The sequence below is a fragment of the Osmerus eperlanus genome, chromosome 2, assembly GCF_963692335.1.
Source record: "Osmerus eperlanus chromosome 2, fOsmEpe2.1, whole genome shotgun sequence".
Classification (NCBI taxonomy): domain Eukaryota; kingdom Metazoa; phylum Chordata; class Actinopteri; order Osmeriformes; family Osmeridae; genus Osmerus; species Osmerus eperlanus.
Window position 1 is genome coordinate 12,754,477 of NC_085019.1, and position 16,773 is coordinate 12,771,249.

Below are 16,773 nucleotides of genomic sequence, written 5' to 3' on the forward strand. Positions count from 1 at the left end.
ATGAAATACTTAAATAGTGAAATAATTATATATGTATTTTACATTAAATGAATTGTTATTTTAATTAATTCATGACACATTTAAGAACACATTTATGTATTTAATGTCTATTTTAATTAATTAATGACACATTTAAGTAATTATTTAATGGTGTATTTATTTATTTAATGGTGTATTTATTTAATTCATTGTGGCACTTTTAGTCCTCCATAGTATTGGGGTTTCAACTAACTCCAATGTAAACCCATACGCGGCAATATTGGACGCTTTGAGCATCATTCCTATTGGATAAAGGAATGGTGGGACGCAAAGTAAACAATTCAAACAAAAATAAAAATCCCAATAAGATCTCTGTTCAAGAGAGAAACCAACTTTAAACATGCATCTTAAAAGTAACAATAATATAATTAATAAAAGTAGGAAAACCCTTTTGAGATAAAATTACTTAAATGCTTCGGTAAAAAGGTAGATTTTAAGCTGTCTTTTAAAAAATGTCTAGAGTGTTTGCTTCCCTAATATTTATGGGTAATTTGTTCCATAGTTTTGGGGCGTAATTGACAAAGGGTTTCAACTAACTCCAATGTAAACCCATACGCGGCAATATTGGACGCTTTGAGCATCATTCCTATTGGATAAAGGAAGGGTGGGACGCAAAGTGGCATTTGTCACCCATCCACAATATCATACAGTCAGAGATGAGCTTATAGCGCCCTCTGTCTGTAACCTTCTCTACACTGATGTACAGAAGCGCTTTCACAGACTGGGGTTATGAAACCAAAGCTGTAGCACCACCAAATTATCTAGCTAGCTAAAGATAACTTAAACTTCGGCGAATGGGTATTGACAAGTTCTGCAGTGTTGACGGTTCCGATCCATTTTGGGTAAGTTTTCCCATGGCGACCTTTCGATAGCAGTTATAGTTGTTATTAGCAACAAGAGGCTTTGCTCACGGTCTCGTAGGGCAATGCTAGCTAGCTGCCTATTATAGTGATACTAGGATGCAGGTTAGCAGCTAGCTAGGCCGTTATTGTGCCGATGAGGCAATGTGCTGGAATAGTGTTAACACTGATTGGTGACATTTTGGTTGTGTATACAACAAACAAACAAGGTTTAGATATTTTCTTTGTTTGCTTGATAAACTGAAGCATTTTTACTGCAGCAGTTTTGTAAAAATAAATTCACTTTTTGTACGCCAGACAGCTATCTCGCTAGTTGGCAAACATTATTGTACAGCAGCCTAAATTGCTAGCTAGTCAGGCAATCCAAAATAAACTTGGAAGTTGGGACCACATCACCTCTTTGCACTATTGTATTGTCTGTTATACTATAACAATCAGAGGCGTGTTGCTTGCCGGCACAATACTGTACCGGCAATGCTGCGTCGCAAGCTGTTATGTCGTTGCTATTTATGGTCATTAGTGGATCTAAGGCCTGTTCCATAAAGCGAGTTTACCGAATAAGTCAGACTTATGTCAGTTAGTCGGACTAATTTCTAGTTCATTCGGTTCCATAAAGCTAGCTCAACGTAGTTCGAACTCGGTTACTATGGCAACTTAGTAAGACTTTATTTATATAGCACATTTCATACAAGAATTGCAGCTCAAGGTGCTTTACATAAAATCAATAAAAACAATAATACAAGTGATAAACAATTCAAACAAAAATAAAAATCCCAATAAGATCTCTGTTCAAGAGAGAAACCAACTTTAAACATGCATCTTAAAAGTAACAATAATATAATTAATAAAAGTAGGAAAACCCTTTTGAGATAAAATTACTTAAATGCTTCGGTAAAAAGGTAGGTTTTAAGCTGTCTTTTAAAAATGTCTAGAGTGTTTGCTTCCCTAATATTTATGGGTAATTTGTTCCATAGTTTTGGGGCGTAATTGACAAAGGCCGAATCACCAATCTTCTTATGACTGCTTCTGGTGACCTCTAATAGGCCTGCATTTGATGATCGCAGTGTTCTAGCTGGTGTGTAGTTTATAAAGGAGTTAGCAATGTAGCTAGGTCCTTGTCCGTGTAGAGCTTTGTATGTGAGGAAAAGGACCTTAAAGTAAATTCTGAAGGTAACAGGGAGCCAGTGTAAAGTAGCTAGGACAGGACTAATGTGTTCTCTCCTTTTAGTTTTGGTTAATAATCTAGCTGCAGAATTTTGAATGAGCTGTAGTCTTTCAGTGGTTTTCTTGGGAATACCAGTGAAAAGTGCGTTACAGTAGTCCAGCCGGCTGGATATAAAAGCATGAATTAACTTCTCTGCATCATTTTGGTTTATGAATGGTCGTACCTTTGCTATATTCCTCAGGTGAAAGAAAGCTGTTTTGATCACTTTATTAATGTGAGAGTTGAAATTCAAATCTGAGTCCAGGATTACACCGAGACTCGTCACCTCTGGTTTAAGACGGGGTTAAACCTCCAAGATTCTTAATAAGCATCTCTCTTTTGGATTTGGGGCCACATAGTAGGACTTCGGTTTTGTCTTCATTTAATTTAAGAAAGTTAGCGTTCATCCATTTGTTTATTGCCAACAGGCAGTTGGTAATGGAATTGATGGCCGTTGCATCGTTGGGTTCAGTGGATATATATAGTTGTGTGTCATCCGCATAGCTATGGAAATCTATGTTATGTTCTCTGATTATGTCGCAGAGTGGTAACATATAAAGAGAAAAGAGTAATGGACCTAAGCAGCTTCCTTGAGCAACCCCGTAGCAGTTATCATGTTTCTTGGACCTATGGTCACCTAAACTAACATAAAACATCCTTCCTGTGATATATGATTTCATCCAGTTCAATACACTATCCGTGAACCCAATAAGCTTTTCCAGTCTATTGATTAGGATGTCGTGATCAATTGTATCAAATGCTGCACTGAGATCTAACAGGATAAGGATAGAGACTTTATTTGCATCAGAGTTTAGTCTGAGGTCGCTAATTATTTTGGTGAGAGCAGTTTCAGTACTGTGATATTTCCTGAAACCTGACTGCGAGACTTCCAGGATGTTATTTTCTTCAAGAAAATAATTTAATTGGACTAAAACTATCTTTTCCAGTACTTTACTAATAAATGGAAGGTTTGATATTGGTCTGTAATTTGCAAGTAGACTGTTATCCAATTTGGGTTTCTTTAATAGGGGCTTTACAACAGCTGTTTTGAAGGCATCTGGGAAAACGCCAGTTCTAAGGGATGTGTTTATAATCTCTAGCACCGGACCTGAGACACTATCAAACACTCGCTTAAAGAATGTTGTGGGTATAGGATCAATATCTGAGGTTGTGGAGTTAGATTCGCTGACAATTTTGGAAAGTTCACTAAGTGTGATACAGGTAAATGTGCTCATGGTTATGTTGCAGAATCTACTGATGTCAGTTTCGACCCCACTATTAATAATACTAGCTCTGATCAAAGTTATTTTGTTCTTGAAGAACAAAGCAAGCTCTTCACATTTAACTACTGAGGATGGAGGTGGAGCAGGGACAGTGTTTAGCAGCTGGTCAATGGTGGAGAAAAGAACTCTGGAATTTCTGGCATTTTCTGTAATAATGTTGGAGAAATATTCTCTTCTTGCTAGACGGATGGTTTTGTTATAGGTGGTTAGTGTATCTTTGTAGATATTGTAGTGGATAGTGATCTTTGTTTTCCTCCATTTTCTCTCTGCTGCACGGCATTTTCTTTTTGTTTCACTAACATTTTTATTTCTCAGCCATGGGGAGGTTCTGCTTGTGCACTTCTTTTTGGTTTTCAGTGGTGCAACAGAGTCTAACACAGATAATAGTGCATCATTGAGGTTCTCTACCATTTCATTCAGAGAGCAATCATGGTTAGTCGGCTCATACAGAGCAAATTGTTCAGAAAATGTCATCATAGCTGTATCGTCTAAATATCTTCTATGGACTAAGAATTATTTTTTGGTTTTTGTAAGGATAATTTCCACATTAAAAAGTATATAATGATGGTCTGAGAGGGGTAGATCAGTTATTGAAATATTATTGATATTTAGTCCAGTTTTTATCACTAGATCTAGTGTGTTTCCGTGTCGGTGTGTTGGGTCTGTTATGTGTTGAGTTAGATTGAAACTGTCAAGGAGATTTAAGAGCTCAATAGTTCTTGGGTCTGCTTTTTTATTTACTTGGATATTTAAGTCTCCGTTTAAAACTACTTTGTCATATCTAGTGACACATAGTGATAATAGTTCAGAGAATTCTTGTATGAATATTGGCGAGTGCTTGGGTGGCCGATATATAATAACAAAAAGTATTGATTCGGTTTTGAGCTCTATAGCAAGATATTCATATGATGTGAATTCACCTAGCTCAGTGATTTTGAACAACAGTTTAGAGGAGAAAATAGCTGCGACTCCTCCACCTTTTTTTGATGTCCTAGAAACTTGGTGAAAGCTGTAATCGGGTGGACACGCTTCTATCAAAGTTGCTGTTGCCGTGTCATTGTTTAGCCAGGTTTCTGTTAGACAGATGCAGTCTAAGTTGTTTTCTTTGACCAGATCATTAACTAGAAATGTTTTGTTATTTAGTGATCTAACATTTAGAAGGGCCAGTTTCATCTGTGGGGTATTAACAGATAAAACAGGGGTAGATAAATCTGTTGGAAGAATATGGATAGTTCTGTGACTTCTAACACTAGTTTCAGGTTTGTAACCATGCATTTTACCATGCCATTTTCTGAATGGCAAAACTTAGGCTGCGAAACTAGTCTGGTCCGGGACAGGCTAAACTGTCAGGCTTAGCGTGACTTGGTGCTTAACCAGACCTTCCGTAACACTGACCCAACGGGAAAACGATGATTTACCACGGATATTCTCATTTTCTTATTCTCATCAGTTCAATATGTTCAATATGTTCAACATTGATAGAAAATCAACTTAAATAGCCTACATAGGCTACAACATTTAGCCTAATGCATTAAACGATGATGAACAATGATTTGATACACGCCACGTTAAACATATCCTATGGCTTGCCTAGTTTGTGATTTCAAATGTTTAGTCATCAGGCATAGGCCTTTCTCAATCTAAATTATTGTTGTATTATGTATTGATTAATAGTAGGCTATTTACTTAAAACAATGTCAAAAAAGTAAATTTACATGTGTTTAAAGGGTGTCTGTTTTTTAATCAATGAAGTAACTAAAGGTCTAAAAAAGGACCTCGACCTACGTAGCCTATCGTTCACGTCAATCATGGCGTGTCGTTTCATTTTGATGAAGCGGTGGATGAGGGAGCTGTCATAGTACAAGGCTTAAAGGGACATTCTTTCTGGAAGAAGTCACGTGGCCGTGTGCATTGCTTTTGCCGTGGTGGATTGTATGATCCATGTTTTACCTCTCTGGCTGCTTAAAGGTGACATGACATGAAAACTTCACTTTAGGAGGTTATTTAACATCAATATGAGTTCCCCTAGCCTGCCTTTGGTCCCCCAGTGGCTAGAATTTTCGATCGGTGTAAACCAAGCCCTGGGTGTTCTTCTCCGCCTTTCCGAAAATGAAAGCTCAATTGCTCTGTTTGAAAATCTCCTCTTTGTTACGTCACAAGGGGGAAGGTTACCTCCCCTCTCTCTGCTTTGCCCGCCCAGAGAATCTGGCCCGCCCATAAGAAACTGAGCTACGACCGTGCAAGTGTTTTTATCCTCGAGAGACATCATGGCTTGCAAACAAACGAAGCATTACATTTTCTCAGTTTGGATGTACAAAGGAAAACAAAAATCTTTTTACAGTTCCTTCATCCGAGCCTCTGAAGACCCAGTATCTTAATTTTATTTTCTCTGGAAATGCGCCTACACAACTTCTGTTGTAGGCGCATTTGTTTTGTATGTCTGCGCCAAACACTTCAGCCACGACTGTTTCCTCAACTTGAGCTAATACAAAACTGGCCCTGCTGAAATTAAATTCTGGATCAGTACTAACTCTCCTTCGTCCAGCTACTAACCTCGGACAAGTAAGTTAACTAACGCTATATCATTGTGTAGCTTTACTGTATATGGTTACCTAGCTTGCTACCCTTAGAATGTGGCTGTAACATTAGCTCTGCAGCTAACAGCTGAGTTACTGTCGCTAATGGAAAGGTAGATATCATCAAGTATGTGTGTGAATACACATGCTGTAACGTGAGTGTTGTACACTTCTTTGTTATTTGGATAACCGTTCTGCTGTTGGTGTTATGGCGCGCGTGATATCCGCCTTTCCCATCATTGAAATGACTGAGTGTGTACCTCTGCAAACCAGGGTTATCAGATGAGAATGGGCAAATTCGAGGCATCTTACAGCAACGGGGCTACAGCCATTGCGATACATCCATTGTAAACATTAGCGCATGGTGCCGCCCCTCCGCTCCTCATTAGCATTTAAAGCTACAGACACCAAAACAGCGCGTTCTGAGGAAAGCTCCTTGTGGGACTGCTAGTACATTTACATTTACATTTAGTCATTTAGCAGACGCTCTTATCCAGAGCGACTTACAGTAAGTACAGGGACATTCCCCCGAGGCAAGTAGGGTGAAGTGCCTTGCCCAAGGACCCAACGTCATTTGGCACGGCCGGGAATCGAACTGGCAACCTTCAGATTACTAGCCCGACTCCCTCACTGCTCAGCCACCTGACTACCCTAGTAGTGGCTGTAATTCTGCACCAAGGCTGAATTTTGGGAAAGAGACTTCTGATACATTATTAGGGGACCACTAAGGCCTATATAAAAGCATCCAAAAACAGCATGTCATGTCTCCTTTAAGAATAGGGTGCATGCGCAATTAGCTTGACTACTTAAATCTGACTTGAATTAGTAGGACTGCGTGAGCTGAAATTGGCCTTTATGGAACCGCTTTAGCCCCGCTTGACTTGTTAAGCTAATTCAAGTCTGGTTTGGGACTTTAAGTCCAACTTATTTGAGCGGCCTTTATGGAACAGGCCCCTGAAAACAAGTATCACTGTCAATAGGCAGCTAACTATATAGCGTTGCCCATGCTTACGAGAACGTAGGCAAAGCCCCTTGCTGCTAATAACAACAACTGGTTAAACCTTGGCAATGACAATATTTTATACATTTCACCACATCTTTTATACATTTTATAGACCTTGTGAGACCTGCATAACACAACCAATTCAGACCTACACTATCATTACAGCAGGTGACATCAGTTTAAGACATGCATTACAAGAGGTCCGCAATATAAACATGATTTAAACTTAAACTGCAGTTTCATCGAGTACTTCTAGGCAAGCTAACAGAAGTTTGAGAATTGAGAGTGCCACAAACCTTTGCTTCAATGGTTAAAGCTGTGAAAGGCTGAGTCTCATGTTCCAGACTTGACACCAACACTCCCAGGCACCCCTGTGCGAGGTCTAACCCTTTGTTCTGAGGATTTATTACGGGTTTAATTAAGTTCAACTTAACTGCTTATTTTCTGACATGAAGGTAGGAAGAGGTAAGATAAGTAATCTTCAAAAAGCTATTAACAGTGCAACTACTTCTCTGTTAAATTTTGTGTAATTGCAGATAAACATTATTTTACTATGTAGGCTAATCTTTCTCTCAAACAAAATAGGTAGTCCTCTATCTTGTGGAGGCACAATAACCATCTAGTCTTCTTTCTTTGTTTCTTTCCCTCCCCTTCCCCCACAGAATTGGAACCGTACATGGCACACCCCCAACCCGGACCTGACCCGTTGCTTCCAGAACACGGTGCTCGTGTGGCTGCCTTGCCTCTACCTCTGGGTGTGTGCCCCGTTCTACTTTCTATACCTCAAAAGCCATGATCAGGGCTACATATGTATGACCCACCTCAACAAAGCCAAGACTGTGAGTACCCTTACACTTACACACACAATGCAACAAGTGTATGTGTGTGTGTCAATCAGAGAGGGAAGGAGGGAGGGAGGTGAGCAGTAGATATATATATACCAGGTAGTGAGGGAATGGAAGGAAGGAAGAAACAGTAAATATGTGTAGCAAAGTGATAGAACATTTGACTGCAGATAAAGAGGTCACAAGGGTCAATATTGATGAGATTACATAGAAAGTCAATGAAAACCATGAATTTGCGCCGGCGAAGCAAATTTGCGCTATTCACGTCTATGAAATTAGCGTGACGCTGTGTCGCAAAGGTTTATCAATGTTGAGATGTCACTGACGTTTTAGAAGAAATGGAGGGGCTGTGGGTATCCTCTGCAGGGTTCGACAATAACGATGGCCCGGGGCCAGTAAAAAGTAACGTCAGGACAGTTAAACTAGCAACTCACTGGCCCGACCGGGCCACTGCAAATTATAAATTCGCATTGTAAAAGTTAACACCCTTCATATGTTTTGCTATCTGCTAAATGCATAAATAACTTTGCAGCTCGTGGGGCGCACAGTTGGCAAATCAAGAGTTGAGTAGTGAGTGACGGGTGGTTGTCAAATTGTAATTCTCTAATCTCGAAAACAATCCCTGACCAGCCATGCTCGCAGACAGCACCTGGTTTGCGTGACAGCTAGCGTTAAGCGGATGGTTGACAATCCATCTTCCAGGCCGTTGACCATGCTGGTCAGGAATTTAAATGTAGATGCCCATCGTGTTATTGCACGACTTATAACAACGGCATATCACGTAATTAAGACGGGCCAGCCGTTCGCCTCGTTCCCCCAGGCTATTGAACTGCAGCAGAAGAATGGTGTCGACTTGGGTACTTGGTGTCGACTAGTTATCTTCACAAAAAGCTGATTTTATGATCTACTGATATTCTTTGGTTTGAAAGAAATATCGGTTTGATTAAGTACTGAACGGCTATCCCTAAGTACAAGGATTGAAAGATAAGTTAATTATTATATACCAACCCAACCCATATTTGCCACACAAGTCAAACCTTTAAATCCTTCTAATATACACTATTATCCACTATCCATTTTGTCATCCATTATTACTACAGTCAACAACTGTTAATAATCTTACTACTACGTAAATCCCCTAGTACCATCATAATAAAACTACAATTAACTACTAATTGAACACCAAGACATGACACCTCCAATAACAATGCAATAAACCTTTAATTGCCATTTGTTTTTGTAAGCCAAAATGCAGTTATAAAAATTAAATATATATATTAAATTAACCTGAAAACAATCAAACTCTTGTTGCTTTAGTTTTAAAATAGTAGACCACATATATATACAGAATATATATGGAAAATAATAATACATCAGTCCGCCATTATGGGACCTCCAGAACAAAACAGTAACATACAAAACTTTCAACTGCTTTTTTAAAAGGTTGTATATAAATGTAACATGTTCAATAGACTTTTTGCTAACAAAAACTGCCAAACTCTGAGCCATTGCTGGTTTCGTTGTGTGTCTGCAGAGGTTCCTTGTCTAGAGTCTAAGCACAATTGATGAGCTGAAAGCAGGACAACAGACATTGGTATTCATGTTACTTGCATATTAAATGACCTGGATAAAATAATACAGTAAACACTGATGTTATACAGTCTATGCAATGTATAAAGTTCTATCTATGCAGTTCCTCAACCCTGCCAAGACTGTCATATCACTCTATTCTGGACATTCACGACGTCCCCACAGCACACCTTTAGTCAGTGTTTGACTTTGGGCAACACACAGACAACTGGTCCCCACAAGGAACTATAACATTGTGTTTGAGATGTCCCCACAAAGCCTGTTTTACCCAAGATGTGTGCACAGCATACCTTTAGTCAGTGTTTGACTTTGGGCAACACAGAGACAACTGGTCCCCACAAGGAACTATAACATTGTGTTTGAGATGTCCCCACAAAGCTTGTTTTACTCAAGATGTGTACAAAGTCAAACACTGACTGTCAAACACTGTGTGCTGTGGGGACGTCGTGAGTGTCCATGATAGAGTGATGATAAACAAGATAAACAATCTCTTTGAAGGTTAAAATCTCTTCAGAGTAGATGTCACAGGGGTTACCATGTATACGGTTCTGTCAATCAGACATGTAGCCTGAATAACATTGATATTTATAGCATGATACATAAGTACCTGCACAATAATGACATCGGATCCATCTTTGGTTCCATTTTGTGTCTGTAAAGGTTCCTTTACTGCAGTCTGCGCACTATCGATGAGCTGAAAGCAGGAAACAGACATTTATATTAATATAAAATGCGTATTAAAGACCTTGATTAAATAATACTGTAAAAAATGGTGTTATGTGTCAACGTGATATAGAACTAGCCCAAGATTTTCAAATATCACTCTAGTCTGGACACCAATGACATCCCCACAGCACATGTTCAGTAATTTTTATGAACATTTGCTGCCATCATAAAATCCAAACCCTTTTTGGGGTAACCTATAGTGCCTCCCATTCAGTTGATTGTCTAATACCTTGCAATTCACTCACTTAGTTTCTTACCTCACATCTAGTAGACAAAGGAACATCTGAGCCATCGCTGGTTTCGTTGTGTGTCTGCAGAGATTCCTTGTCTAGAGTCTAAGCACGATTGATGAGCTGAAAGCAGGACAACAGACATTGGTATTCATGTTACTTGCATATTAAATGACCTGGATAAAATAATACAGTAAACACTGATGTTATACAGTCTATGTAATGTATAAAGTTCTATCTATGCAGTTCCTCAACCCTGCCAAGACTGTCAAATATCACTCTATTCTGGACATTCACGACGTCCCCACAGCACACCTTTAGTCAGTGTTTGACTTTAGGCAACACAGAGACAACTGGTCCCCACAAGGAACTATAACATTGTGTTTGAGATGTCCCCAAGAAGCCTGTTTAACTCAAGATGTGTGCACAGCACACCTTTAGTCAGTGTTTGACTTTGGGCAACGCAGAGACAACTGGTCCCCACAAGGAACTATAACATTGTGTTTGAGATGTCCCCACGAAGCCTGTTTTACTCAAGATGTGCGAACGCAAACAGCTTAGCTCAGTTGTGTGCAAAGTCAAACACAAACTCTTGTTGTGGCTACCGAATGTTCATATAAATAATATATAATATATGGTAATAAATTAACATTACACCATGCTTTTCTGTTCTGGTTTTTACAGTGGAATCTATCTGTGGCGTTACTGGCTGCAAGTGTGCAAGAAGTGTAGGATGTACTGTGTACAAACATGTGTAGTCAGAAAGTTTGTAATCCTGCTTACCTTTAACGATGTCAACAATGTGGGATCTCCAGATAAGTTCACGAAGAAGATAACGTTGTTGGTCACTTCTACTAACTAGAGACAACTAATTTATTAGCAAGATCTCGCTAGCTGGCTAACTGTGTTAGCCGCATCGCTAACGAGTGTGTAACAATGTTAGCTGGATAGTTGGACAATTCACGAGTACTAAATCTGAATGAATTGTGCGCAGATATTTGAATTATTCTAGTTCTACGTTTTTAGCTTATTCTTGGAAGTTGTTGTTGAAGGAAGCATGACGATTGTATTGCATGCTGTTCAGACCCTAATGCAAGGTGGCCCTATAGCACATGGCACATACAGGAAATGGACAGGAAATGGAAAACAAACTATATATATTTTAATTAACTCCTAAAATGTTTAGTTTTTTAACCAAATTAATCTTTATTAAAACATGTTTCAATCTAAATAAAATATTAATAATTTGGTGAGTTGATAATAATAATAATTTCTCTCATTACAAAATACACATGGCTCACACATATTTTTTTACAGCCTTATGGGGACCCGAAAGTGGGCGTGGCCAATTTATAATTTGCATATCTGTGTGTGGAACGTTGGGTGCATTACATTTAGTCATTTAGCAGACGCTCTTACTATTACCAGCAGTGAACTACAAGGGGGCGACACACGACACCCCACACACACACACACACCCACTGGTTTACATGACTTTTGAGCCAAAGCTAAAAATCACATAGGCACCTTCAGAATCACTCCTGTAATCATTTAAAATTTAAATCCTTATGGGGACCTGCTTTTTGGTCCCCACAAGGTTAGAGGTCCCCATGAGGTGACTGTGTAAACAGACCGATGTCCCCACAAAGATAGGAATACCAGCACACACACACACACACACTTTTTGTAGACATTTCTGTGTGATGTGGAAAACAAAGACCTGTCTGTAAACATCCCAACAACCTGAGGCCTGTTTTATAGAACATATAGATTTGATTGATCTCTTTCTTCCTGCCCACTACCTCTAGGCAGTTGGCTTTCTGCTGTGGATTGTCTGCTGGGCGGATGTTTTTTACTCTTTCTGGGAAAGAACCTATGGTAACAGTGCCCTTGCACCTGTGTATCTGGTCAGCCCCACCATGCTTGGCATCACCATGGTAATATGCCCGAGACTCCCCCCCTCTACACACATACACAATGCCAATGAGTGGCAGGTATTAGGGCCTTTTGAATTTTAATCACTCTTTAGTATGTTGCTTAACTACTAGGAAAAAAACGCCAGTTATACAAATTAATGGATGCTTTTGTTGTGTGTTTTGTAAATGTGTTGTGTTTTGTTGTCTCTGAGTACATATCCTTTTGTGTATACTGTATTTGCATGTGGATTTGTGTGTGTGTGTGTGTGCTCGTGTACATTCCACAGCTTCTGGCCACTTTTCTGACCCAGTACGAGAGGATAAAAGGGGTTCAGTCGTCAGGGGTGATGCTCAACTTCTGGCTGGTGGCTGTCCTTTGTGCCACGGTCACCTTCAGGTCCAAGGTCCTACAGGCACTCCAAGAGGTGAGAAGTGGTCCGGCTGGTTATGGGTTTGGTTTCCACAGGAAATCAATATTCGAGCTGGCATGTTCTGAAGAAAAGTTTGCCTTAAATATAGCTGCAAGCAGCAATGAGGTGGCCAAACCGGTAAAGCAGGTAAAAGGAACAAAAAACATTTTAGACATCCTCATGACTATATACAGCTAGACTACAGGTAGCTAGCGACTGCGTTGTACCTAGGGATGAGTATTGATAAGATTTTAACAATTCTGATTCTCGAAAAAAGAGCACAAACTGGTTTATTTACATTAATTTTCTTTTATATAATTTTCTATAATGCTACACACCATATACAGTATGTATACATACACATTTTGTCGTTGCTCTTCTTCTACACTTCTATTTGACCTTGGCTGAAAATGGAAGATTCTATAGCTAAGCAATGTCAGTTATAGCTACGCTAGCTTAAAACTAGTTATAGCTACACTAGCAAAAATGTATGCTTCAAACGACGGGACAGAAGATAACTTGATCGACTACACACAATAAAGGCAAATTGCTTCACACAGTGACAAGTGGTTGTGATCACTTTTGAGGAGTTTAGCTCACCTTGGATAGTTAGAGATGAAGCGCGAACGTTAGCTGCGCTGCTGTGTGCATCGAACACATGACATTCCAGTAACTGGCATTTCCTCCCTTCGACGAAATATACTTTTTACACGCGTTACAAGTGCCGTTGTTGTCATTTTGTTGTGTGAAATACAACCAAACTTTAGAACGCTTCTGCCTAGTTGCCATGTTTGCTGCAGTCTGAATAAACTATAAAAGTTTGCATATGCGTAACGGCACAGAGAACCGTTAGCAGAATCGTTAAAGAATTTGGCTGATGATTCCAAGGAATCGGTTCACTGGGAACCGGTTCTAAACAAGAACCGGTTCTCGATACCCATACCTAGTTGTACCTGGCTTCCTTTGCAGTGGCTTACAGTCTCGCTAAACAGAAAACCAGTGACATGGCAGGCTCGTTAGCTTTGGCTGGATTTGAACTTCTTACGTTGACCTTGCCAGGATACCAATTTATCCTAGTGAGCTATTCTCAGTGCTGGAAATTACTGTGTTCAGTTACTGTGTTAAAAATATAAGCAGTTTTTCAACTGGCAAGCGGTTGTCAGATTTGGCCCAAGTTTAAACAGATGTAATTCAGTCCTATTTTGACATGTCAATGTGATTGTGGTCTGAAGACCACAAATTTGGTGAATATTGGAACATTTTGTTGGAGTAATAGGGAAAAAACTTTTAATAAAATGTAAAATGGCGGCCGCATCAATTCATCTGGTATCACAAGCTAACATGTGTCAGACAAGGGATCGCCCCCTGGTTAGATGACACAACCTTTTGTGGTCCTCTTTGGAACAGGGTCCCGAGCACCTGTACCAAGTTTGATGTCAATTCAGCAAATATTTACTGAGATATGATCTCATTTCCTGTTTTGGCGGCTTCATTGCCGAATTTGATCAGCTTTACCGGAAAAACAGTTTTGAAAATCAAAAACCATGTGAAAACGTTTGTGAGGCTTGATCTGAATATAATTGGTGCCAGATTTTTGCTTATTGCAGCGCCACCTAGAGGTGAAATGGCATGACCTATTGGACCTCTTTAGAACAGGGTCCCTAGTCCTTATACCAAATTTGGTGTCAATGCAGTAAAGAGGTGCTGAGATATGACCTCACTTCTTTTATGGTGGCTTGGTTGACGACTTTGATTGGCTGTTCCAGTAAAAAGGTTTAGAAAATCAAAAAGACGTGATGTATTTTGTGAGGCTTGGTCTGGAGAGGATCTGTGCCAAATCTGGTGAAGATTGGACAACTTTATAGGAGGGGTAGCGAAAAAACTTTATATTCATTCGAAATGGCGGCCACATCAATTTGGCTGGTATCACAAGTTAACGTGTCAGACACGGGATCTACTAAGATATCACGAGACAAAGGAATCACTTAAATAAGACAAACAAATCAACAGTTATTGGTCGACACACAATCCTGCCTTGTAGTGCCCCCTAGAGGTCAAATGTCACTACCTGTCTCAGACCTCTTCATAAGAGGGTCCTGAGTCCATACACCAAGTTTGGAGTCAATGCATCAAAGATTGACTAAGATATGACCTCACTTCCCTTTTTCCAGATCAGTTGCTCAATTTGATTTTTATTATTAGTAATAATAAATATCAATAATAAATAATAATCATAAATAATAAAACTAATAATAAAACCTAATAATAAAACTAACAAAAACAATAGGTGCCCCTAAATATAGCTGCAAGCAGCAATGAGGTGGCCAAGCAGTCATATGACCCAGAAAACATTTTAGACATCCTTACAATAGGGTTCCGAGCCCCTATATACCAAGTTTAGTGTGAATCCATCAAAGATTTGCTGAGATACGACCCAACTTGCTGTTTGAAGGCTTAACACATTTTGATTGGCTGTAACGGGCAAACGGTTTCAAAAATCAAAAAAACATGTAATGGGCTTTGTGAGGCTTGGTCTGAAGATAATACCTGCCGAATTTGGTGAAGATTGGACAACATTTGTAGAGGAGTAGAGAATTTTTTTTTTGTGTGATTCAAAATGGCGGCATGTGTCACACACTGGATGTCCCAAGATATCATGAGACAAAGGAATCACTTAATAAAGGCAAACAAATCAACAGTTATTGACCAAAACACATTTTTGCTTCCTGCGGCCACGCCCAGTGATCTGCGGTCTGCAGTCAGACTTCTAGCCGAGTCTGACTGAGGCTAATGTCAAAACAAGCTGCTGTGTCACTCAAATTCCAAGTTTTACACAAATCACAAAAATATGCTGACCCGCTGGCTATCTTCGCAATCTCCATATCTTTAAAACACTGCCCCCCTCCTGATTTTTGATGTAGAATTGACCCTGGTACGAAATTAAGAAAATACTCATCAGAGATCGACAACAGCTGACGCAATCGTCAACGGAGGCTGACGGGGCTCTCACGTAGCAAACCAAAGTTTTTACAGCAACCTACATTAAAATCTCACCACCTGGCTGTCTTCACAATAGTCATATCATCATAACATTGCTTCCTTCTGTTTTTTGGTGTAGAATTGACCGAACTATAAAATTACGAAAATACTAAACTACTATGACGCTTGCATGGCTGCCGCCTAGGCAGTCTCACGGGCGACGCGCACTCGCTCAAATTACAAAGACTTTCACGACCTAAATAAAAAATCTGAGATGGCAGTTCCACTCGAAATTGCTTTCTCAACAAAACCCAATGGTTGGTAATTTTGGTGGTTGGCATTTTTCACTCATAATCCAAGCTCCAATTTGCGTGCTAGAACATCTCTATCACGTTGTATCCATGCGTCGTTGCTAACGTGTGCTGACGTAGTGACGTAGGCTAGCACTGGTACCCTTCGTTGACAGAAGACACTTTTTGCCACAAAAACGTTGTAACCTCCTAAACTGTGCAACGGAGTGTAAATAAAAATACAAGCAACTCAATCGCTACCAAGACGAAACTTTTGACACCTAGGTTGTCTATGTAGTCCAAATATTGACTGAGGCTTAGGGGGGCAAAAATAAATAATAATAAATATATATATGAGAGAACAAAGGTTGTGCTCTCGCCGAAGGCTTGAGGTTCAGGTTCAGCTTTGAACCTGAACGCTTGATGTTCAGGGGAAAAGATGTGCTGTTCCGACCGTACGCTCATCGCAACCGCAAGCTGTAAGTAGGCTACAGTATGATTTTGTCGGTAACAGTTATTAGCAATGCTAACGTCTCCTGTATCTAGCATAGGTAGAATGCTAAATACGTTTCTAAACACATCAACATACTTTACTTAGCAAATGACTCTAGCTAGACTAGCTGTAGTCGGCATTAGAAGGGAAGCTTCCGAAAAAATAGACAGAAAACAAATACCAGTCTGGCCTATTGCTAACGCCTGTCTAGATTATCTATTTGAAAGAACTGGATAAAGGCAGGTGCTAGATACAGGATACGTTAGCATTGCTAATAACTGTTACCGACAAAATCATACTACAGCTTGCGGTTGTGATGAACGTAAGGT

At 39.7% G+C, this 16,773-nt stretch overlaps 1 protein-coding gene across 6 annotated transcripts in view; it reads left to right on the forward strand.

The window, feature by feature from the left end:
- The first annotated feature begins 742 nt into the window (after positions 1–742).
- Positions 743–16,773, forward strand: part of abcc1 (ATP binding cassette subfamily C member 1 (ABCC1 blood group)) — a 253,278-nt gene continuing 237,247 nt past the window's right edge. For 4 of the 6 annotated variants that reach the window (XR_009928666.1, XM_062452715.1, XM_062452728.1 and 1 more), the window contains exons 1-4: positions 743–881; positions 7,628–7,804; positions 12,165–12,293; positions 12,560–12,697. Coding sequence is in view for 5 of the 6 variants with exons in the window: in XM_062452715.1 (XP_062308699.1) it covers positions 834–881; positions 7,628–7,804; positions 12,165–12,293; positions 12,560–12,697 (492 nt within the window). In the remaining variant the exon portion in view is untranslated. Of the gene's footprint in view, positions 882–6,922; positions 7,431–7,627; positions 7,805–12,164; positions 12,294–12,559; positions 12,698–16,773 lie in introns of those variants that run through there. The other 2 variants (XM_062452746.1, XM_062452737.1) reach the window with 2 other exon arrangements.